The 23435-nt window shown below is 65.7% G+C and overlaps 3 protein-coding genes across 6 annotated transcripts; 1 reads left to right on the forward strand and 2 right to left on the reverse strand.

Moving 5' to 3' along the window:
- Nucleotides 1-644: 644 nt before the first annotated feature.
- On the reverse strand, nucleotides 645-12477 carry DEDD2 (death effector domain containing 2). The gene is made up of 6 exons (XM_087778519.1): nucleotides 12324-12477; nucleotides 11167-11941; nucleotides 10526-10634; nucleotides 10196-10260; nucleotides 5475-5862; nucleotides 645-1665 (listed from the first exon to the last, which is right to left on the reverse strand). The coding sequence occupies exons 2-6, from the start codon at nucleotides 11789-11791 to the stop codon at nucleotides 1626-1628; spliced, it is 1227 nt and encodes a 408-aa protein (XP_087634645.1). The 5' UTR covers nucleotides 11792-11941; nucleotides 12324-12477; the 3' UTR covers nucleotides 645-1625.
- Nucleotides 12478-12970: 493 nt separating this feature from the next.
- ZNF526 (zinc finger protein 526) lies at nucleotides 12971-16327 on the forward strand. Its single transcript, XM_087778466.1, has 2 exons — nucleotides 12971-13374; nucleotides 14226-16327. Exon 2 carries the CDS (start codon nucleotides 14228-14230, stop codon nucleotides 16265-16267), a length of 2040 nt encoding a protein of 679 aa, XP_087634592.1. The 5' UTR covers nucleotides 12971-13374; nucleotides 14226-14227; the 3' UTR covers nucleotides 16268-16327.
- A 582-nt stretch (nucleotides 16328-16909) lies between these two features.
- GSK3A (glycogen synthase kinase 3 alpha) lies at nucleotides 16910-23435 on the reverse strand. 4 transcript variants are annotated; one of them, XM_087778481.1, is made up of 11 exons: nucleotides 23127-23435; nucleotides 22854-23041; nucleotides 21475-21558; nucleotides 21274-21384; nucleotides 21033-21115; nucleotides 20815-20921; nucleotides 20632-20729; nucleotides 19401-19496; nucleotides 19131-19317; nucleotides 17747-17824; nucleotides 16910-17104 (listed from the first exon to the last, which is right to left on the reverse strand). In XM_087778481.1, the coding sequence occupies exons 1-11, from the start codon at nucleotides 23311-23313 to the stop codon at nucleotides 17043-17045; spliced, it is 1281 nt and encodes a 426-aa protein (XP_087634607.1). In that variant the 5' UTR covers nucleotides 23314-23435; the 3' UTR covers nucleotides 16910-17042. The 4 variants fall into 4 exon arrangements, with proteins under 4 accessions (XP_087634607.1, XP_087634605.1, XP_087634606.1 ...); XM_087778479.1 differs by having other exon boundaries at nucleotides 21033-21163; nucleotides 23127-23427; XM_087778480.1 differs by having other exon boundaries at nucleotides 21033-21163; nucleotides 23136-23416.

Below are 23435 nucleotides of genomic sequence, written 5' to 3' on the forward strand. Positions count from 1 at the left end.
TGCGCGAGGGGATGGGGGGAGGGGGCGGTGAGATAGGGGGAGGGGGCAGGGACCCACGGAGGGGGGGGAGGGGGGGGGGGGGGGTCAAGGGGGGAGGGAGGGGAGAGCCGGGGGAGGGGCTGGGGGCGGGGCGGTGGGGGAGGGGCAGTGGTGGTGGGGGAGCAGCCCCGGGGGGGAGGGGCGGAGCATCTCCCCCCCCCCCCCCCCCGGGGGGGGGGGGGGCACAAAAAACTCGAGTGGGGGGAGGGGCGTGAGGGGGGGAGGGGCGCGCGTGGGACCCCTCCCCCTCCCCAAAGCACCAGCGTTTCGCCCCAAATCCCCCCCAATCTGGGGCAGTTTCGGGGGCTCCCCCCCCCCTTTCCCAAAACGCCCCGGATTCGGGGTGCTTCTGTCCCTCGGCCGCTCGCTTCCCCCGGCGAATCCGGGCGGATTCGGCTTCCCGCGTCCCCCCCGGCCGCTTTTTTACCCCCCAAAGCGGGGTTTTTTCCCCCCAAATTCCCCCCCTCCCCCCACGGGTGCAGTTGTTCCCCTCCCCCTCCCCCCCCATTGGTGCAGTTTCCCCCCCATTTCCCCCCAAATCGGGGTTTCCCTGCGCCCCCCCCCCCGCTGGAAATTTACACCTTCTATAGGCGCCTCGTGGCACCGTATGGGCGCTTTATACCTTCTATAGGCGCCGCACAGCACCATATGGGTGCTTTATACCTTCTATAGGTGCCACACAGCACCGTACAGGTGCTTTACACCTTCTATAGGCGCTGCACAGCACCGTACAGGTGCTTTATACCTTCTATAGGCGCCTCATGGCACCATATGGGCGCTTTACACCTTCTATAGGCACCTCACGGCACCATACGGCGCTTTACACCTTCTATAGGCGCCACACAGCACCATATGGGCACTTTATGCCTTCTATAGGCACTGCATGGCACCGTATGGGCGCTTTATACCTTCTATAGGCACCGCACAGCACCATATGGGCGCTTTACACCTTCTATAGGTGCCACACAGCACCGTACAGGTGCTTTACACCTTCTATAGGCGCTGCACAGCACCATACGGCGCTTTACACCTTCTATAGGCGCCTCACGGTACCGTATGGGCACTTTATGCCTTCTGTAGGCACTGCATGGCACCGTATGGGCGCTTTATACCTTCTATAGGCGCCGCACAGCACCATATGGGTGCTTTATACCTTCTATAGGTGCCACACGGCCCTGTACAGGTGCTTTATACCTTCTATAGGCGCCACATGGCACCGTATGGGTGATTTATACCTTCTATAGGCACCTCACAGTACTGTATGGGCACTTTATACCTTCTATAGGTGCCGCACAGCACCATATGGGTGCTTTATACCTTCTATAGGTGCCACACGGCACCGTATGGGTGATTTATACCTTCTGTAGGTGCCCTCTCCGGCTGCGTTGCCGCCTCCTACGTATAGGTGCCTCGTCGCTCTGCCCGGGCTCCGCCGCCCCTGCTCCTATAGGAGACGTGCGCACCGCTCGGCCGCTCCACCTCAGCTCCGGCGGCCCTCATCATATAGGGTATTCACGCTTACGCAGAACGTATGGCCTTCGAGTCGGCACCTACGCACCCGCCTGCACGTATACGTACGCCTGCCCTTACAGCTGCCCGTCTCCTCGGGGCTGCCGACGCCTCCATCTGGATTGTAACGCAATTATATACATTCCCTTCATATCTCTTTACGTATCTGTTTAGACTCTATCTGTCTAGACTTATATATTCTACTTACACGTATATATTCTACTTACACTTAAGTATTTACACTTATACTCTATTTACACTTAAGTATTTATGTTTATACCTACACGTCCATACTCTATCACACGTATATATTCTATTCACACGTATATATTCTATTTACACGTCCATACTCTATCACACGTATATATTCTATTCACACGTATATATTCTATTTACACGTCCATACTCTATCACACGTCTATATTGTTTACACTTCTATACTCTATCACACGTCTATATCACACCTCTATACTCTCAGACGTATATATTCTATTCACACTTAAGTGCTGACCCTTACATTCTCTTTACCCTTGTATCTACGCGTCTATACCCTACTCGCACGTCTATACCCTACTCGCACGTCTATACTCACTCCATCGCACGTCTATACCCTACTCGCACGTCTATACCCTACTCGCACGTCTATACCCCCTCCATCGCACGTCTATACCCCATCGCACGTCTATACCCCCTCCATCGCACGTCTATACCCTACTCGCACGTCTATACCCCATCGCACGTCTATACCCTACTCGCACGTCTATACCCTACTCGCACGTCTATACCCCCTCCATCGCACGTCTATACCCTACTCGCACGTCTATACCCCCTCCATCGCACGTCTATACCCCCTCCATCGCACGTCTATACCCTACTCGCACGTCTATACCCCCTCCATCGCACATCTATACCCTACTCGCACGTCTATACTCCATCGCACGTCTATACCCTACTCGCATGTCTATACCCCCTCCATCGCACGTCTATACCCCCTCCATCGCACGTCTATACCCTACTCGCACGTCTATACCCCCTCCATCGCACGTCTATACCCTACTCGCACGTCTATACCCCCTCCATCGCACGTCTATACCCTACTCGCACGTCTATACCCCCTCCATCGCACGTCTATACCCCATCGCACGTCTATACCCCCTCCATCGCACGTCTATACCCTACTCGCACGTCTATACCCCCTCCATCGCACGTCTATACCCTCCATCGCACGTCTATACCCTACTCGCACGTCTATACCCCCTCCATCGCACGTCTATACCCTCCATCGCACGTCTATACCCTACTCGCACGTCTATACTCACTCCATCGCACGTCTATACCCTACTCGCACGTCTATACCCCCTCCATCGCACGTCTATACCCTACTCGTGTACTGCTTACGCTCGTACGTCCCGTTTGCACTCACACCGACGCTTGCACGCCCCGCCCGCACGGAAGCCCTCGCATCTATACCTGCCCTTCCATACGCCATCTCCTTACACCTTCCCCTGACCCCTACGGGCGCCGACGTCGGCCCTGCGCTCCCGTGCCCATTTGCCCGCCCGTTGGCGCCCATCTCGACCCTTATAGAGTCTCTCGGCACTTATATACTGCTCAAACCCCCTATGGATCCCACGCTGCCCTGCCCCTCGGACACGGCTGCACGCCCGGAGATCTCTGCACCCTCACCCATCCATAGGCGGCCCTATACGCCACCCACCGCTTTACCTTTATCCCTCCGGAGGCGGACAGCGGCACTATAGGTCTCTCTACCCTCACGCGCACCCCGGCTCCGCTCCCCTGCGGCCACCGGCTCCATACGGGGCCACGCAGACGCGTACACGCACGTATGGACCCGCGTATACACCCACGTATACACCCACGTACGGACCTGCGTGTACACCCACGTATAGATCCACGTGTACACCCACATGTACACACGTGTATGGACCCAGGTATGGACCCACGTATACACACACGTATGGACCCACGTACGGACCGGCGTATACACACACGTATAGATCCACATATACACCCACATGTACGCACGTGTATGGACCCACGTATGGACCCACGTATACACACACGTATAGATCCACATATACACCCACATGTACACACGTGTATGGACCCACGTATGGACCCACGTATACACACACGTATGGACCCACGTACGGACCCGCGTATACACCCACGTATAGATCCACGTGTACACCCACATGTACACACGTGTATGGACCCACGTATGGACCCACGTATACACACACGTATGGACCCACATATACACACACGTATAGATCCACGTGTACACCCACACATACACACGTGTATGGACCCACGTATGGACCCACGTATGGATCCATGTATACACACATGTATGGACCCACATATACACACACATATAGAGCCACATATACACCCACATATACACACGTGTATGGACCCACGTATGGACCCACGTACAGACCCACGTATAGATCCACGTATACACCCACATATGGAGCCACATAGGGACCCACGTATGGACCCACGTATGGACCCGCGTATGGACCCACGTATGGACCCGCGTATGGACCCACGTATACACACGCGTACGGACCCGCGTACGCCGCGCATCCCCCAACCCCCTATGGAGCTGCCATAGGCGCCCCCAGCCCCGGGGGCTCCTCCCGCCAGCCCCGCCCCCCACGCCTATAGATCCATACCTCCCGCCCCCACCGCCCCCCTTCTTAATAATGCGCGGTTTTGAGCCGTTTCTAACCCCCCCCGATGACATCATCGCCCCCGATGACATCATGACCCCTCCAAAAATGGCAAAACACGCGGGCAACGGCCCCGCTCGTTACTTTAATGCCTCATTTACATATGTACACGCCCCCCCCAAAAAGGGGGAGCTCGCCTAGAAAAATAACGGGGGGGGGGGGAAGGGGAGGGCCCCCCCCCCCCCCCCCCGGGGGGGGGGGGCGCCCCCCGGAGGGGGGGGGGCTGGGGGGGGAGGGGTGCTCCCCCGGATCATTTTGGGGTGATGGGGGGGGCTGCACCCCCGGGGACGGGGGGGGGGGGGGCAGGGGGGACACACACACGCATGTTTTGGGGTGACACGGACCCACCCCCCTTTCTGTGCCCCCCCCAAGTAGATATTGACTGGGGGGAGGGGGGGGCAAATTTCGGGGTGACACCCCCTGCCCCCCCATGTTCATTATGGATCTGGGGGGCCCAAATTTGGGGGTGACACCCCCCCGCCCCCCTTTTTCTGCCCCCCCATTTCATTATGGATCTGGGGGGCCCAAATTTCAGGGTGACACCCCCCGCCCCCCAGTAAATAATAAATGGGGGGCCCAAATTTCGGGGTGACACCCCCACCCCCATGTTCATTATGGATCTGGGGGGCCCAAATTCGGGGTGACACCCCCCGCCCCCCAGTAAATAATAAATGGGGGGCCCAAATTCGGGGTGACACCCCCCACCCCCCCATGTTCATTATGGATCTGGGGGGCCCAAATTTGGGGGTGACACCCCCCCGCCCCCCTTTTTCTGCCCCCCCATGTTCATTATGGATCTGGGGGGCCCAAATTTGGGGGTGACACCCCCGCCCCCCCAGTAAATAATAAATGGGGGGGCCCAAATTTCGGGGTGACACCCCCCACCCCCATGTTCATTATGGATCTGGGGGGCCCAAATTTGGGGGTGACACCCCCCCGCCCCCCTTTTTCTGCCCCCCCCATGTTCATTATGGATCTGGGGGGCCCAAATTTGGGGGTGACACCCCCCCGCCCCCCTTTTTCTGCCCCCCCCATGTTCATTATGGATCTGGGGGGCCCAAATTTCGGGGTGACACCCCCCACCCCCCACCGCATCACGGATCGGGGAGGGGGGGGCCCCCCATTCCGCGCCCCCCCCCCCCCGACCCCCCCCCCCCCCTCGCTCACCCCCGCGGGGGCTGGGCCCCCCCGTCGCGGCGGGCGGCGCGCAGCAGGAGCCGCCGCCCCTCCTCGTAATCGTCCTGGTCGACGCTGACCAGCAGGCGCACGTCCTCGCGCCCCACGGCGCGGCGCAGCCCCTCCGTCAGGAAGACCCCCTTGAGGGCCTCCAGCAGGGAGCCGTTCAGGTAATCGCCCCAGAAAGCGTCCAGGTAGGAGAGCTCCGAGAACTTGATGTCGCAGAGGATGGAACCCAAATCCCGGGATTTCAGGACGCCGCTGGCTTGACCGAAAACGTCCAGTTGGCGACCGGGCCCGCGGGGGCGGCTGGAGGCCACGCTGCGGCGCAGCGCCGACTCGTGCTCGCAGTACTCGGCGCGGACGCGCAGGCGGATGTCTGCGGGGAGAGAGACGGGGGTAGGAGGCTCCCAGTAACACCAGTTCCCGCGCTGGGACGAGCGGCCCACGTCCCCCGGTAGCCTTCAAACTACCTACAGAGACACAACAGCCCCAGTTCTCCCAGTAACACCAGTTCCCGCACTGGGACGAGCGGCCCAGTTCCTCTAGTAGGTGTTAAACCACCTACAGAGACCCAACAGGCCCAGTTCTCCCAGTAACACCAGTTCCCGCGCTGGGACGAGCGGCTCACGTCCCCCGGTAGCCTTCAAACTACCTACAGAGACCCAACAGGCTCAGTTCTCCCAGTAACACCAGTTCCCGCACTGGGACGAGCGGCCCAGTTCCTCTAGTAGGTGTTAAACTACCTACATAGACCCAACAGGCCCAGTTCTCCCAGTAACACCAGTTCCCACGCTGGGACGAGCGGCTCACGTCCCCCGGTAGCCTTCAAACTACCTACAGAGACCCAACAGCCCCAGTTCTCCCAGTAACACCAGTTCCTGCACTGGGACGAGCGGCCCAGTTCCTCTAGTAGGTGTTAAACTACCTACAGAGACCCAACAGGCTCAGTTCTCCCAGTAACACCAGTTCCCGCACTGGGACGAGCGGCCCAGTTCCTCTAGTAGGTGTTAAACTACCTACAGAGACACAACAGGCCCAGTTCTCCCAGTAACACCAGTTCCCGCGCTGGGACGAGCGGCCCACATCCCCCGGTAGCCTTCAAACTACCTACAGAGACCCAACAGCCCCAGTTCTCCCAGTAACCCCAGTTCCCGCACTGGGACGAGCAGCCCACGTCCCCCGGTAGCCTTTAAACTACCTACAGAGACACAACAGGCCCAGTTCTCCCAGTAACACCAGTTCCCACGCTGGATGAGCAGCCCAGACCCCCCAGTAGCCTTTAAAGTACCTACATAGAACCAACAGACCCAGTTCTCCCAGTAACACCAGTTCCCGCACTGGGACGAGCGGCCCACGTCCCCCGGTAGCCTTTAAACTACCTACAGAGACCCAACAGGCCCAGTTCTCCCAGTAACACCAGTTCCCGCGCTGGGACGAGCGGCCCACGTCCCCCGGTAGCCTTCAAACTACCTACAGAGACCCAACAGGCCCAGTTCTCCCAGTAACACCAGTTCCCGCACTAGGACAAGCGGCCCAGTTCCTCTAGTAGGTGTTAAACCACCTACAGAGACCCAACAGGCCCAGTTCTCCCAGTAACACCAGTTCCCGCGCTGGGACGAGCGGCCCACATCCCCCGGTAGCCTTCAAACTACCACAGAGACCCAACAGCCCCAGTTCTCCCAGTAACACCAGTTCCTGCACTGGGACAAGGGACCCAGATGCCCCAGTACGCTTTAAAGTACCTACAGAGACCCAACGGCCCCAGTTCTCCCAGTAACACCAGTTCTGCGCTGGATGAGCAGCCCAGACCCCCCAGTAGCCTTTAAAGTACCTACAAAGCCACAACACGCCCAGTTCTCCCAGTAACACCAGTTCCCATGCTGGGACAAGCAGCCCACGTCCCCGGTAGCCTTCAAACTACCTGCAGAGACACAACAGGCCCAGTTCTCCCAGTAACACCAGTTCCTGCACTGGGATGAGGGACCCACATCCCCTGGTAGCCTTCAAACTACCTACATAGACCCTACAGGCCCAGTTCTCCCAGTAACCCCAATTCTGCGCTGCATGAGCAGCCCAGACCCCCCAGTAGCCTTTAAAGTACCTACATAGAACCAACAGACCCAGTTCTCCCAGTAACACCAGTTCCCACACTGGGACGAGCAGCCCACGTCCCCCGGTAGCCTTCAAACTACCTACAGAGACCCAACAGGCGCAGTTCTCCCAGTAACACCAGTTCCTGCACTGGGACAAGCGGCCCAGTTACTCTAGTAGGTGTTAAACCACCTACAGAGACCCAACAGCCCCAGTTCTCCCAGTAACACCAGTTCCTGCACTGGGATGAGGGACCCACATCCCCTGGTAGCCTTCAAACTACCTACATAGACCCTACAGGCCCAGTTCTCCCAGTAACCCCAATTCTGCGCTGCATGAGCAGCCCAGACCCCCCAGTAGCCTTTAAAGTACCTACATAGAACCAACAGACCCAGTTCTCCCAGTAACACCAGTTCCCACACTGGGACGAGCAGCCCACGTCCCCCGGTAGCCTTCAAACTACCTACAGAGACCCAACAGGCGCAGTTCTCCCAGTAACACCAGTTCCTGCACTGGGACAAGCGGCCCAGTTACTCTAGTAGGTGTTAAACCACCTACAGAGACCCAACAGCCCCAGTTCTCCCAGTAACACCAGTTCCTGCACTGGGATGAGGGACCCACATCCCCTGGTAGCCTTCAAACTACCTACATAGACCCTACAGGCCCAGTTCTCCCAGTAACCCCAATTCTGCGCTGCATGAGCAGCCCAGACCCCCCAGTAGCCTTCAAACTACCTACATACACCCAACAGCCCCAGTTCTCCCAGTAACACCAGTTCCCGCACTGGGACGAGCGGCCCACATCCCCCGGTAGCCTTCAAACTACCTACAGAGACACAACAGGCCCAGTTCTCCCAGTAACACCAGTTCCTGCGCTAGGATGAGGGACCCAGATCCCCCACTAGCCTTTAAACTACCTATATAGACCCAACAGCCCCAGTTCTCCCAGTAACACCAGTTCCCGCACTGGGACGAGCGGCCCACATCCCCCGGTAGCCTTCAAACTACCTACAGAGACACAACAGGCCCAGTTCTCCCAGTAACACCAGTTCCTGCGCTAGGATGAGGGACCCAGATCCCCCAGTAGCCTTTAAACTACCTATATAGACCCAACAGCCCCAGTTCTCCCAGTAACACCAGTTCCCGCGCTGGGACGAGTGGCCCACATCCCCCGGTAGCCTTCAAACTACCTACATAGACCCAACAGGCCCAGTTCTCCCAGTAACCCCAGTTCCTGCGCTGGGACGAGGCACCCAGATCCCCCAGTGGGCTTTAAAGTACCTACAGAGACACAACAGCCCCAGTTCTCCCAGTAACACCAGTGCAAGTGCCAGGCAGAGGAGCCCAGATGCCCCAATAACACTTGTGTTGTCTCTATAGAGCAAACAGGCCCAGTTCTCCCAGTAACCCCAGTTCCTGCACTGGTGCAAGGAGCCCAGATCCCCCAGTAGCCTTTAAATTACCTGTATTGGGCCAGTGGGACCAGTTTGCCCAGTAACCCCAGTTCCTGCGCTGGGATGAGGGACCCAGATTCCCCAGTAGCCTTTAAAGTACCCATATAGACGCAACAGACCCAGTTCTCCCAGTAACACCAGTTCCTGCACTGGGATGAGGCGCCCAGATCCCCTAGTAACCTTTAAATTACCTGTATTGGGCCAGTGGGACCAGTTCTCCCAGTAACCCCGGCTTCTACACTGGGACAAGGGACCCAGATCCCCCAGTAGCCTTTAAAGTACCCCTATAGACGCAACAGACCCAATTCTCCCAGTAACACCAGTTCCTGCACTGGGGGGAGGAGGCCACCTCCTCCCGTAGCCCTTATATTACCTGTCTAGGGCCCATGGGCCCAGTTTGCCCAGTTCTCCCAGTAGACACAGTCCCAGTGCTGAGGCAACGGGCCTGACTCACCCTGGCATTGCCTACATAGAGCCCACAGGCCCAGTTCTCCCAGTAACACCAGTTTCTCTACTGGACCAAGGGACCTGGCTCTCCCAGTTCCTGTTTGGGGCCGACACAACCAGTTCTCCCAGTCCCCCTCTACTGGGCCAGCTCTCCCAGTCCCCATACTGGGCTGACACCCCCAGCGCTCCCAGTCCTCATACTGGGCCGGGGCTCCCACTGCTCCCAGTCCCCATACCGGGCTGACACCCCCAGCGCTCCCAGTCCCCATACTGGGCCGGGGCTCCCAGTGCTCCCAGTTCCCCCAGTCTCCATACAAGGCTGACACCCCCAGTGCCCCCAGTCCCCATACTGGGCTGGCTCTCCCCGTGCTCCCAGTCCCCATACTGGGCCGGCTCTCTCAGTGCTCCCAGTTCCCCCACTCTCTATACTGGGCTGACACCCCCAGTGCTTACAGTCCCCATACTGGGCTGGCTCTCCCAGTGCTCCCAGTTTCCCCATTCTCTATACTGGGCTGACACCCCCAGTGCTTACAGTCCCCATACTGGGCTGGCTCTCCCAGTCCTCCCAGTCCCCATACTGGGCTGGCTCTCCCCGTCCCCATACTGGGCTGACACCCCCAGCGCTCCCAGTTTCCCCACTCTCTATACTGGGCTGACACCCCCAGTGCTTCTTATGCCCATACTGGTCTAGCTCTCCCAGTCCTCCCAGTCCCCATACTGGGCCAGTCCTCCCAGTCCCCATACTGGGCCAGCTCTCCCAGTTTCCCCAGTCTCCACACTGGGCTGGGGGCAGTGGGCGTGGCACCCAGCCCCTCCCCTCATTACCCCGCGTTTGGTCGTTAGCGGCCAATTGAGGGCGTTTCCCCCTGTTGGGGGGGGGGGAGGGCCCTGTGCTGGGGGGGCGGGGGAGGGCCCTGTGCTGGGGGGGCGGGGGCGACCCCTCTGCCCCCCCCCCTTTATTTTTGAGGGGCTTTGAGTGCTTTTTTTTGGGGGGGAGGGGGGAAAAGGGGGATTCTGCCCCAAAGGGGGAGGGGAGGGGGGCACCTACCGCAGGTGACTTTGGCAGGGGGGTCCGGGGGGCGGCGGGGGGGCGCGGCGGGGGAGGGGCGGCCGCGTCCGGCCTCGGCTCGTCCGCTTCCGCTTGCCGGAGCTGGATGCTGGGAAGGGGGGAGAGAGAGACGAGGATCAGCGCCCCACGGCGCCCCACGGCGCGCCCTAGAGACCCACACTGCCCCGCACTGTGCCCCACAGCGACCCACGGCCCCCCCCCCCCCCCGAGCCCCACGCTGCCCCCCAAAGACCCACGCTGCCCCCCAGACTGCCCCATGGCCACCCACGGTGCCCCACAGCGACCCACGGCGTGTGGTAGAGACCCACACTGCCCCGCACTGTGCCCCACAGCGACCCGTGCTGCCCCACAGCGCCCCACGGCCCCCCCCAGAGCCCCATGCTGCCCCACACCAACCCGTGGCGCGCCCCACGGAGCCCCCCAGAGCCCCACGCTGCCCCACAGCGCCCCTCCAAGACCCACAGCGACCCGCAACAACCCGCGGAGACCCCTGGTGTGCCCCCCAGAGCCCCCCACTCCCCCCCCCCGACCCACGGTGCCCCCCCCCCCAGCCCCACAGCGCCCCACAGCCTGCCCCACGGCAACCCCCGGCGTGCCCCACGGCGCCCCACGGCACCCACCCGTCTCCCAGTGCTCCTGCCGGGGCTGGGCGGCGGCAGCGTTCAGGCAGCTGCCCACCACGGCGGGGCCGCAGGTGAATCTTTCCGGTGAAACTGCCAAAAAAAAACAACAAACAAAAACCCCAAAACCAACCCCAAAAACCCGGCGTTGAGTTGCGAAAGCCCCGGCCCGGCGGCCCGGCGGGGGCGGGGGGCGGCCGTTACCGGTGCGGGGCCGTTTGAGGGTGACGCAGTGGAGGAGGTCGTGGCGGGTGACGACGCGCAGGAGCTGCAGCAGATGCCGGAAGTTTCCTTCGTCGCACAACCCGCGGCGCTCCAGCTCCAACAGCAGCTCCACGCCGTTCCGGGGCCGCGCTCCCGCCTCATCCCAATTTCCCGACCGGCGCCGGTGCCGCCGCCGCCGGTTCCAGTTTTCCAGCAGCGGGGAGGGGCCGCCCTCGCCCCCCCAGAGCGCGGGGTCCAGCGGGTGCGAGGCGGGGTGGGCTTCGTCCAGGAGGAAGGAGAGGACGGCGACGTCGCTGGGGGTCAGCTGGGCCCCCACCACCTCGAAGAGCCGATGCAGCGACACCATCCCATAATACTCCAAGCATTCTTCTTCCTCCCAGGCGACCGCAGGCCGGGACATGGAGGAGCCCGGCGGGAGCCCGGCGGTGCCGCTTCCCTCCCCTCCCCGCGGGGAGTGGAGCTGGGAGAGGGCGCGGAGGGACTCCACCGCCGGGGCTGGGGGGGGGCCGGCAGGGCCGCAATTAACGGGGGCGTTAATGAGCTGCGGGGCCTGGAAGGGACGGAAAAGGGGGGGGGGGGGGGGGAGGGGTGAGGGACACCGCGACCGACGCCGTGACCTCACCCCCTCCCCCCCCGGGGCTCCCCAGCCGTGACCTCACCCCCCAAACCCGCGCCTGCCCCTCCCCCACCCCGGGGGTCGCAGCCCCTCCCCCCCAACCCCCCTCCTCACCCTCCCCCCCCCTCCAATTCCCTGCCTACCCCCGGTTCTGACCCCCAGGGGGACGGCGGCTGCGGCCGCCCCGGAGCCCCCCGGCCCTCAGGGCGCCTCCCGGCCCCGGCCCCTGCCCCTGCCACCCCCGTCAGCCCCGCCGCCCTCCCCCACCCCGCAGCCGCCCCCCGGGGCCCGGGGCTGAGCGGGGATAAATTTTTACCTCAGAAACCCCCGCCCGCTCCCGACCGGTGCCGCCGCCGCCTCCGCCGTCCGGATCCTTCTGGCACCTTCGATCGCTCTGCGCCTGCGCCGCCCCCGCCGGGCCACGCCCCCTTCCCGGGCCACGCCCCCTCCCCGCTCCGCCACGCCCACGCGGCGCAAGCGCATTGGCCCCCGCGCCCCCGCCCACCCCGCCCCGGCCCCGCCCCTCCCCGCCCGCCGGCACGCGGAGCGCCGGCCGCCGGCCACGTGACCCACGTGTGGGGGCGGGGGCGGCGCACGCCACGCCCCCCACCCCCCCCCCCACCCCCGGCGCGCTGCGCTACCGGCGTAAGCGGCGGGGACGCAAACGGCGTAAGGGGCGCTACGCCAACGCCGTAAAGCGCGGACGGAAGCGCCGTGAGGGCGCTACGCCAGCAGCGTAGCGCAGGGAAGCGGTCGGCATAAGGGGGGGGTTTACGCCATTGGCGTAAAATGGGATGAACGGCCGGAAAACGGAGAGCTACGCAGTTTGCGTAGCGCCCCCCCCCCCTCCCCGCCCCGGTTTGCACACGCCCCGCCCACGTGCAGCGCCGCCCGCGTGCAAGCGCACGTGCCGTAAGCCCCGCCCGCGCATGCGCGCAGCCCCGCCGCCATTGCGCATGCGCGGGAGGGGCCGCTGAGGGGGGGAGGGGGCGTAGCCTCCTCCGCCCCCGCCCACTCGGCGCCGTGGGCGTGTCTCACCGCCTCGGCCCCGCCCCTCCGTCAGTGCCGCGCTCGCCGATTGGCCGGCGCCCCGCGGGCCAATGAGGGAGGCCGTTGGAGGGAGGCGGGCGCCGGGAGGAGACGGCGGCGGAGCGGAGCGGAGGCTGCGGTGAGTCCCGGCGCCGCGGCCGCTTCCCGGAGGCCGCTCCCGGCGGGGGGCGGGGGGGAACCGGGCCCTCGGGCGGGGGCGAACCACGGCGGCGACCCCCGGGCCCTCGGCCCCGGCCCGGCCCCGCGGCGTCGACCCCCGGGCCCTGGGCCTCGGCCCCACAGCGGCGTCCTCCAGCCCCACAGCCGGGCCCGCTCCGGTCCGTGTGCCCCACAGCGCGGTCCCCCAGCTCCATACCGACGCTCTCTGCCCCACGGCGCGGTCCCTGTGCCCCACAGCGGGGTCCCTGTGCCCCACAGACGGGTCCTCCAGCCCTATACTGGCACTCTCTGCCCCACAGCGGGGTCCTCAGCCCCACAGCGGGGTCCCCTCCGGGCTCCTGTGCCCCATAGCGGGGTCCCCCAGCCCTGGACCGGTGCCCTCTGCCCCGCAGCGGGGGTCTCCTGCCCCATAGCGGCTCCCTCAGCCCCACAGCGGGCTCCTTTAGCCCTATACCGGCTCTCCTTGCCCCACGGCAGGGTCCCCCCGGGTCCCTGTGCCCCATAGCGGGGTCCCTGTGCCCCGCAGCGGGGGTCTCCTGCCCCATCCGGCTCTGTGCCCCACAGAGGCATTCTCCAGCCCCATAGCAGCGTCCCCCCAGGTCCCTGTGCCCCACAGCGAGGTCCCTGTGCCCCGTACCAGCTCCCTCTACCCTGCAGTGGGGGTCTGCTGCCCCATTCGGCTCTCTGTGCCCCACATAGACATTTTCGAGCCCCATAGCGGGGTCCCTCTGCCCCACAGCGGGGTTCTCCTGCCTTATCCCAGGTCCCTGTGCCCCACAGAGGCTCCCTCAGCCCCATAGCGGGGTCCCTCTGCCCCACAGCGGCTCCCTCAGCCCCACCGTGGGCTCCCACCGCCCCATCTCGGGCCCCTCTGCCCCACAGCCACGTCGCCCCCCATCCCTCTGCCCCACAGCCACGTCGCCCCGCCCCACCCCCCTTACCGCGACCCCCCAGTGGGGCAGGGCTGCCCCCCAACTAACTAACCCCCGCCCCCCTTTTCCCCCCCCAGGGATGGCGCAGGAGCTGCCCTCGCTCCTCCTCCAGCACCAGTACATGTGCTCCGAGTGCGGGGGGCTCTTCGACGCCCTGGGCCAGGTCCCCCTCCACCAGCGCAGCCACGGGCCCCTCCCCCCCGCGCCCCCCTCCCCCCCCGCCCCCCCCTACCAGTGCCTGGACTGCGGCCGCCTCCTCCTCTCCCCCGCCGAGCTGCTGGCCCACCAAACCCAGCACCCCCGCGGCGGCGGCGGCTCGGTGCGGTACCAGTGCGGCGAGTGCCGGGCGCTCTTCCCCTCCCCGACCCTTTGCCTCCAGCATCGCCGCAACCACCGCCGCCAGCTCGCCGAGACCTCCGCCGAAACGCCGGCCCCCCAGCCTTACGAGTGCTCCGAGTGCGGCCGCCTCTTCCCCACCCCCGAGGAGCTGCTGGAGCACCAGGGCGAACATTTTACCGCCACCGAGAAGGAAAGCGGCGAAACGCCGGCGCCCGACCCCAAACCGGACCCCCCCACGCCGCCGCTTTCCCCCCCGCCGCCGCCGCCGCCGCCGGCTCCTTTCCGCTGCGGGGAGTGCGAACGCGGCTGCGGCTCGGCCGAGGAGCTGCGGCGGCACAAGCGGGAGGCGCACGGCGGCGCCGGCAACGCCGCTTTCTCCTGCCCCGAGTGCCGGCGGGGATTCGGCACGGCCAGCCGGTTACGCGCCCACCGTCGGGCGCACGAGGGGGGCACCCACCCCTGCCCCGCCTGCCCCAAGGTCTTTAAGAAAGCGGCGTCGCTGGAGCGGCACGCCCGGCTGCACCGCGGCGAGACCCTCTACCTCTGCGTCGCCTGCGGTTTGGGTTTCGGCACCGAACCGGCTTTGGCCGCTCACCGCAAAAGCCACGCCGGCGACCCCCCGCACCGCTGCGCCTGCGGCAAGACCTTCCTCAACATGACCAAGTTCCTCTACCACCGCCGCACCCACGCCGGCAAAAGCGGGGCGCCGCGCCCTAACCCGGAACCCGGCGCCGGCGCCGCGGCTCGACCCCGGCGCCCGCCGCGCTGCCCCGAGCGCCGGCACCGCTGCCCCACCTGCGGTCGGGCGTTTAAGAAGTTGGTTCACGTCCGGAATCACCTGCGGACGCACACGGGCGAGCGCCCCTTCCAGTGCAGCGTCTGCGGCAAAACCTTCGCCTCCCGCGCCAACCTGCTGCGGCACCACCTCACCCACACCGGCGAGCGGCCCTACGAGTGCGACGTCTGCCGCAAGCGCTTCACCCAGTCCTCCAACCTCCGCCAGCACCGCCGCCTGCACGGCGAGGCCGCCGCCGCCGCCCGACCGCCGGCGCAGCCGCCGCCGCCGCCCTCCTTTGCCTGCGGGCTCTGCGGCAAAGCCTTCGCCGACCGCGGCGGCTTGAGCCGGCACCGGCGGCGCCACGACGGCGTGGGGCGGCCCCACCAGTGCCCGCTCTGCGGGAAGGGATTCGGGGCGGCCTGGGGGCTGCGGCTGCACCAACGGACCCACAGCGGCGAACGCCCCTTCGCCTGCGGCGACTGCGGCAAAGCCTTCCGGCAAGCGCCCCACCTGCGGGCTCACCGACGCCTCCACGCCGAGAGGTGCCGACGCCGACGGCCCGGCGAGCGCCCGCACCGCTGCCCGCTCTGCCCCAAGGCCTTCCGCAGCCCCGGCAGCCTCCGCAGCCACCGGCGGCGCCACGACGGCACCGGTGGCGATGCCGGTACTGGTGGCACCGGTGCTACTGGCGGTAATGGTTTCGCTGCAGGTACTGGTGTTACTGGTGTCGCTGGCGGTACTGCCGTCCCTGCTGTTACCGGTGTCCCTGCTGGTACTGCCGTTACCGGTGTCGCTGCCGTTACCGGTGTTACTGGGGTCGCTGCTGGTACCGGCGTTGCTGCCGTTACTGGGGTCGCTGGCGTTACTGGCGTCGCCGCGCCGCCGGGGGAGACCATCGCCATCATCGAGACGCCGGAGCCGCTGCCGCTGGCCGAGACGCTGGCGCTTTGCCGGGCGGCGCTGGAGGGGGGGCTGCACCTCCGCGCCGCCGCCTTCGCCTGAGGTGCCCCCCCCTCCCCTCCCCTCCCCCGACGCGGGAAATAAAGGTTGAGCCCCCCCCCCCCCCCAAGGTCGCTGCTTGCGGTGGGGTTTGGGGGAGGGGGGGGCGGCCCCCCCAAAATGGAGTCCGGGGGGGGGGGGCAGCCCCAAAACCAGACCCGGGCCCCCCCCCCAAAACCAAATCTGGGGGAAAATCCCCCCAAATTTAACCCTGGGCGTCCCCCCACAGGAGACTGGGGGAGGGGTCACCCCAAAAACGTCCCCCCCCCCCGTAAGACTGGGGGGGGGAGAACCCCAAAATTGAGCCCCCCTCGAGGGGGCACCCCCAACCCCCCACCCCGAGCCCCTCCCCCCCAACCCCACAGCGGGGGGTCCCCCCAAAACCCCCCCCCCCCAAATCACAGCAGCCCCCCCCCCTTCATGCCAATAATTTATTGAGCCGGGGGCTGTACAGAGCCGGGACCCTACGGGGGGGGGGGGGGGATGGGGAGGGGCAACCGCGGTTTGGGGGGCCCCGGGCGCCCCCCGACGCTGGGGGGGGGGGCGATAAGAAAACCGAAAGCCCCATCAGTCTATTTACAGAGATCGATAAAAGGGGGGTGGGGGTGGGGTGTATTTACAAGGGAGGGGGAGGGGATAAAAAGCCCCCACCCCCCCCACCCCCCAATGCCGGGGGGGGGCACGGCCCCCGGTGCGGGGGGGTTAAAACCAGGCTTAAAATGAGGCGCCGGCCCCCCTCCCCCCGCGGGGGTGGGGGATGGGGGGGCCCGGGGGGGCCTCAGGAGGTGCTGGCGATGGGGCCGGTGCCCTCCCCCGCCGGGACCTGGCTGCGCCCCTCGCCTGGGGGGATGGGGAGGGGTTGGGGGGGCGGGGGGGGCCATCCCCCAGACACCCCAACCCCCTAAACCCCCCAGTATCCCATCATTCCGCTCCCCAATACCCCCCAGAGCCCCCCTACAATGCCCAGACCCCCATCACCCCCCCCCAGACCCCCAGTATCCCACCATTCCCCCCAGACCCCCAGTATCCCACCATTCCCCCCAGTATCCCATCACCCCCCCGACCCCCAGTATCCCACCATTCCCCCCCAGTATCCCATTATCCGCCCCCCAGACCCCCAGTATCCCATTATCCCCCCCAGACCCCCACTATCCCACCATTCCCCCCAGTATCCCATTATCCCCCCCAGACCCCCAGTATCCCACCATTCCCCCCAGTATCCCATTATCCCCCCCAGACCCCCAGTATCCTACCATTCCCCCCAGTATCCCATTATCCGCCCCCCAGACCCCCAGTATCCCACCATTCCCCCCAGTATCCCATCACCCCCCCCGACCCCCAGTATCCCACCATTCCCCCCAGTATCCCATTATCCGCCCCCCAGACCCCCAGTATCCCATTATCCCCCCCAGACCCCCACTATCCCACCATTCCCCCCCAGTATCCCATTATCCCCCCCCAGTATCCCACCATGCCGCTCACCGTGGGGCGCGGGGGGGGCGCAGCCCCGCAGGTGGGGGGGCACCAGGGTGCTGGTGAGGGGGGGCTGGATCCCCAGCTCTGGGGGGGGGGGGGGGGGGTCAGGGCACCCCAAACCCCCCAAACCCCCTCCCTGCCCCCCAACCCCCTCCCGGACCCCCCAACCATCCCCAGCCCCCCAAAACCCCCTCCAGCCCCCCCCAATCCCTCCCTGCCCCCCAAACTCCGCTCCGGATCCCCCCAAAAACCCTCCCAGCCCTAAAGCCCCTGCAAACTCCCCCAAAACCCATTCCTGCCCCCCAAAACCCCTCCGGCCCCCCAACCCCCTCCCAGCCCCCCAACCCCCTCCGGGACCCCCCAAAACCCCTCCGGCCCCCCCAACCCCCTCCTGCCCCCCCAACCCCCTCCGGGACCCCCCAACCCCCTCCGGCCCCCCCAAACCCCTCCGGGACCCCCCCAAACCCCCTCCGGCCCCCCCAACCCCCTCCCGGACCCCCCAACCCCCCTCCGGCCCCCAACCCCCTCCCGGACCCCCCCAAAACCCCTCCGGCCCCCCCAACCCCCTCCCAGCCCCCCCTACCCCCTCCCGGACCCCCCAAACCCCCTCTGGGACCCCCCAAACCCCCTCCTGCCCCCCCCAAAACCCCCTCCTGGCCCCCAAAACCTCCTCTGGGACCCCCCAAACCCCCTCCGGGCCCCCCAAGCCCCTCCCGGACCCCCCAAAACCCTCCAGGCCCCCCAAACCCCCTCCTGAACCCCCTGAAATCCCTCTGTCCCCCCCAACCCCCTCCCGGACCCCCCAAACCCCCTCCAGCCCCCCCCCCCCAAACCCCCTCCCTGACCTCCAAACCCCTCTGGGGCCCCCCAAAACCCCCTCCTGCCCCCCCAAACCCCCTCCCTGACCCCCAAACCCCTTCTGGGACCCCCCAAAACCCCCTCCCGGACCCCCCAACCCCCTCCCTGACCCCCAAACCCCCTCCAGCCCCCCCCAAACGCCCTCCCTGACCCCCAAACCCTCTCTGGGACCCCCCAAAACCCCCTCCCGGACCCCCCCAAACCCCCTCCTGCCCCCCCCAAAACCCCCTCCCTGACCCCCAAACCCTCTCTGGGACCCCCCAAAACCCCCTCCCGGACCCCCCAAACGCCCTCCCGGACCCCCAAACCCCCTCTGGGACCCCCCAAAACCCCCTCCCGGACCCCCCAAACCCCCTCCTGCCCCCCAAAACCCCCTCCCTGACCCCCAAACCCCCTCTGGGGCCCCCAAAACGCCCTCCCTGACCCCCAAACCCCCTCCAGCCCCCCCCAAAACCCCTCTGGGGCCCCCCAAACCCCCTCCAGCCCCCCCCAAACGCCCTCCCGGACCCCCCCAGCCCCCGCGGCCCCTCACCGCCGGGGCTGAAGTTGAAGAGGGGGGGCAGGTCGCGGCCGCTGGGCAGGCGGGCGGCCGGCAGGCGCAGTTCGTCGAAGAAGGGGTCGGCGCAGGCCTGCAGCGGCCCCAGCCGCGTCTGCGGGGTGTACTCCAACAGCCGCCCGCACAGCGCCACCGCCTCGGGGGGCGTCCGCGCCTTGAACACCTGCGGGGAACCCCCGGAGTCACCCCCGAACAGACCCCCGCCCGCAAAGGCACCCCCTCCCCCCCCTTCCCACAACCCCCCACCTTGGACCAGGGGTGCGCCTTGATCTGCGGGAACTTGAACTCGGTGTAGTTGGGGTTCATCTCCCGGATCTGCTCCCGCGTCGGGGTCCCCAGCACCTGGAAATTTGGGGGGGAGGGGGTGAGATGGGGGGGAGGGGGCGAGATGGGGGGACACCCCCCACCCCCCCCCAGATCGGCTCGCCGCCTCGCTGACCCAAACCCTCGCTTTTCAGCCCCAAACCGGCCCCCAAAACAACGCGTTACAAAAAAACCCAAACCCCAAAAGCTGAGTTCGGAGCGGCAAAAATCACCCGGCCCCCAAAACCCTTCCCCAAAGACCCCAAATCTTCCCCAGAGCCCCCCAAAATTCCCCTCCCGAGCGCCCGAATTATCCCTCCGAGCCCCAAAATCCCCTCCTGCGCCCCAAAATCCCCCTCCTGCGCCCCCAAATTATCCCTCCGAACCCCAAAATCCCCTCCTGCGCCCCAAAATCCGCCTCCAAAGCACCTAAATTATCCCTCCGAGCCCCAAAATCCCCTCCTGCGCCCCAAAATCCGCCTCCAAAGCACCTAAATTATCCCTCCGAGCCCCAAAATCCCCTCCTGCGCCCCCAAATTATCCCTCCAAGCCCCAAAATCCGCTCCTGCGCCCCCAAATTATCCCTCCGAACCCCAAAATCCCCTCCTGCGCCACAAAATCCGCCTCCAAAGCACCTAAATTTTCCCTCCGAGCCCCAAAATCCCCTCCTGCGCCCCCAAATTATCCCTCCGAGCCCCAAAATCCCCTCCTGAACCCCAAAATCCCCCTCCAAAGCACCTAAATTATCCCAGTGAGCCCCAGAATCTCCTCCTGCGCCCCAAAATCCCCCTCCCGAACCCCAAAATCCCCCTCCTGTGCCCCGAACCACCCGGCTGGACCCCCAAACCCCCCACACCCCCACCCTACAGCCCTCAAACACCCCCCAAGCTCCCCAAACCCCCCCCCCGAGCCCCAAAATCCCCCTCCTGACCCCCAAAACCCCTCAAGCCCCCAACCCTCCTACCTCCGAGCCCCCAAACCCCAGCAAGAGCCCCCCAAACCCCCCCCGAGCCCCAGAATCCCCCTCCCGAGCCCCAAAACCCACCTGCCTGAGACCCCAGCCTCCTAAACCCCCCCCCGCAAGCCCAAAAACCTCCCCCGACCCCCGGAACCACCCCCCGTGAGCCCCCAAATCCCCCCCAAAACCCCCAAATCGCCCCCTTTTGCCCCCCACCTTGATGATCTCCACCAGCTGATCGACGCCGCTGTCCCCGGGGAAGATGGGCTGCCCCAGCAGCAGCTCGGCCAGCACGCAGCCCGCCGACCAGATATCTTGGGGGGGGGGGAAGCAAAATTTGGGGTGAAAAAAGGGGATAACGGGGTTCTGGGGGGGGGGGTGAGATTTGGGGAGTCTCACGGATGTTGGAGGTGTAGTCGGTCGCCCCGAAAATGAGCTCGGGGGCGCGGTAATAGCGGGAGCAGATGTAGGAGACGTTGGGTTCGCCCCGCACCAGCTGCTTGGCGCTGGAAATCAGGGGGAGGGGGGATTTAGGGGGGAGGGGGACCCCAAATTGGTGCCGGGGGACCCCAAATTGGTGCCGCGCCCCCCCCCCCCCCCCCGCCGCCGCCGCCCACCTGCCGAAATCGCAGAGCTTGAGGACGGCGGTGTCGGGGTCCACCAGCAGGTTTTGGGGTTTGATGTCGCGGTGGCAGACGCCCTGCGAGTGGATGTAGGCCAAGCTGCGGAAGAGCTGGTACATGTACACCTGGAGGGAGGGGGGGGGGGGAACACCCCAAAAAATGAGTCTGGGGGGGGGGGGGCTGGGCTTGGGGGCGCCGGGGGAGGGGTTTGGGGGTGCGGGGGAGGGGGATTCACCTTAACGTAGAAGACGGGGATGGTCTGCTTGGCTTTGGAGAAGTGCCGCGCCACCCGGTAAACGGTTTCGGGGACGAAATCCAGCACCAGGTTGAGGTAAACCTCGTCCTTCTGCGGCGGGGGAGGGGCGGGGGGGTGGGGTGGGGTGAGGGGGGTCGCAGCCCCTCCCCTCCCCTCCCCCCCCGCGGGGCCCCCCGTTACCTTCTCGCCGCTGGAGTAGAAGAAGTAGCGGAGGCGGACGATGTTGCAGTGGTCGAGTTTGCGCATGATCTGCAGCTCCCGGTTCTGGGGGGGGGGGGATGGGGGTGAAAAAGGGGGCGGGGAGGGGAGAAGGGGGGAGGGGAAGGGGGAGGTGAGAAAAGGGGGGTGGGGGGGGCAGGAAGGGGGTGGGGGGATGGTGAAGGGGGGATAAAAAAGGGGGTGGGGGGACAAATGGGAGGGGAATGGGGCGGGGGGGCACAAAGGGGGGAAGGGGGCAAAAGGGAGGGAAAGGGGGAGAAAAAGGGGGCAAAAGGGGGAGGGGGAGGGGGCAAAAGAGAAGGGGAAGGGGAGGGGGAAGGGGGGAAGGGGGGCAGAAGGGAAAAGGGGGAGGGGGCAAAAAGGAGGGGTAAGGGGGAGGAGAAGGGGCAGAAAGGGGGAGAAGGACGAGAAAGGGGAGGAAAAGGGGGAGAAAGGGGGAGAGAAGGGGAGAAAGGGGGGAAAGGGGAAGAAAGGGGGGGAAAGAGGGGGAAAAGGGGGACAAAGGGGGGGAAAGGGGGGAAAGGGGGGAGAAGGGGGAGAAAGGGGGGCAAAAGGGGGAGAAAGGGGGGCAAGGGGGAGAAAGGGGGGAAAAGGGGGGGAAAGGGGGGAGAAAGGGAGGGAAAAGGGGAAGAAAGGGGGGGAAAAGAGGGGGGAAAAGGGGGAGAAAGGGGGGAAAAGGGGGAGAAAGGGGGGCAAAAGGGGGAGAAAGGGGGGAAAAGGGGGAGAAAGGGGGGAGAGAAGGGGGAGAAAGGGGGGAGAGAAGGGGGAGAAAGGGGGGAAAAGGGGGAGAAAGGGGGGGAGAGAAGGGGGAGAAAGGGGGGGGGGAGAGAAGGGGGAGAAAGGGAGGGAAAGGGGAAGAAAGGGGGGAAAAGAGGGGGGAAAGGGGGAGAAGGGGGAGAAAGGGGGGCAAAAGGGGGAGAAGGGGGGAAAAGGGGGAGAAAGGGGGAGAAAGGGAGGGAGAAGGGGAAGAAAGGGGGGGAAAAGGGGGAGAAAGGGGGGAAAGGGGGGCAAAAGGGGGAGAAAGGGGGGCAAAAGGGGGAGAAAGGGGGGCAAAAGGGGGAGAAAGGGGGGCAAAAGGGGGAGAAAGGGGGGGAAGGGGGAGAAGGGGGGGAAAAGGGGGAGGAAATGGGGAAGGAGAATGGGGGGGGGGGGGGCAAAACGGAGGAAGAGGGGGAGAAGGAGATGGAGGGGAGGGGGAGAAGGAGATGGGGAGAAGGAGATGGAGGGAAGGGGGGGCCCAAACGCGAGGAGGGGGCAAAAAGGGGGGAGAAAGGAGGGGGGGGGGGGCGGGGGGAAACGGGGCCCAAAGTGGGGGGTGGGGGGTGGGGGGAGGGGCTGACCTTGAAGCGCTTGTCCTGCAGCACCTTCTTGATGGCCACCAGCTCCCCGGACTCCGCCAGCCGCGCCTGGTAAACGACGCCGAAGGAGCCGTTCCCGATCACCTTGATATCGGTGTAAGAAACCTCCTGCGGCCGGTCCGGGCCCTGCCCGGGGGTGGCAACCACCGTGCTCACCTTCCCGCCGTCCCCTGCGGACACCGGGGCGGGGATCAGCGGCGCCGGGATGGGGCCGGGGGGGGGGGGGGGGGACGGACACACGGACACGACACACACGGAACTCACGGCCCAGCTTGATGCCCGCCGGGAAGGCCCCGCCGCCCGGCCCGGCCCCGGTTTTACCCCCGCCGGGCGCGGAACCGCTCGGGGGCCCCGCTGGGGCCGCGGGGGCTTGGGGGGGACCGGGATCGGCGAAGGAGCTGGTGCGGGCGCGGGAGGGGCCGGGGCCGGGGCCGCCGCTCATGGCCAGGCCGCTGCGGGGCCGCGCTCCCCACCGGGCCGGGCCGCTCCGCCCCGCCCCTTCCGGCGGAAGGCGGGGGGACGATGGGGAAAAGGGGCGGGGACAGCGGGAAGCGAACGCTGATT

The sequence above is a fragment of the Nipponia nippon genome, unplaced genomic scaffold (assembly GCF_047370975.1).
Source record: "Nipponia nippon isolate SJK-2023a ecotype South Korea unplaced genomic scaffold, ASM4737097v1 scaffold_44, whole genome shotgun sequence".
In the NCBI taxonomy this organism is placed as follows: Eukaryota; Metazoa; Chordata; class Aves; order Pelecaniformes; family Threskiornithidae; genus Nipponia; species Nipponia nippon.

What these genes read in the sequence shown, in the direction of transcription:
- DEDD2 (XM_087778519.1), bottom strand. Translation starts at nt 11,791, where the DNA reads ATGTCCCGGCCTGCGGTCGCCTGGGAGGAAGAAGAATGCTTGGAGTAT. An exon ending in GCAGGAGCACTGGGAGACGG is followed by an intron (nt 10,635 to 11,166) that starts GTGGGTGCCGTG and finishes CCCCCTTCCCAG; the next exon opens with CATCCAGCTCCGGCAAGCGG. An exon ending in GGACTGGGAGGACTGGCCCA is followed by an intron (nt 5,863 to 10,195) that starts GTATGGGGACTG and finishes CTCTCCCCGCAG; the next exon opens with ACATCCGCCTGCGCGTCCGC.
- ZNF526 (XM_087778466.1), top strand. Translation starts at nt 14,228, where the DNA reads ATGGCGCAGGAGCTGCCCTCGCTCCTCCTCCAGCACCAGTACATGTGC.
- GSK3A (XM_087778479.1), bottom strand. Translation starts at nt 23,313, where the DNA reads ATGAGCGGCGGCCCCGGCCCCGGCCCCTCCCGCGCCCGCACCAGCTCC. An exon ending in CGACTACACCTCCAACATCC is followed by an intron (nt 20,730 to 20,814) that starts GTGAGACTCCCC and finishes CCCCCCCCCAAG; the next exon opens with ATATCTGGTCGGCGGGCTGC. An exon ending in AGCTGGTGGAGATCATCAAG is followed by an intron (nt 19,497 to 20,631) that starts GTGGGGGGCAAA and finishes CCAAATTTCCAG; the next exon opens with GTGCTGGGGACCCCGACGCG.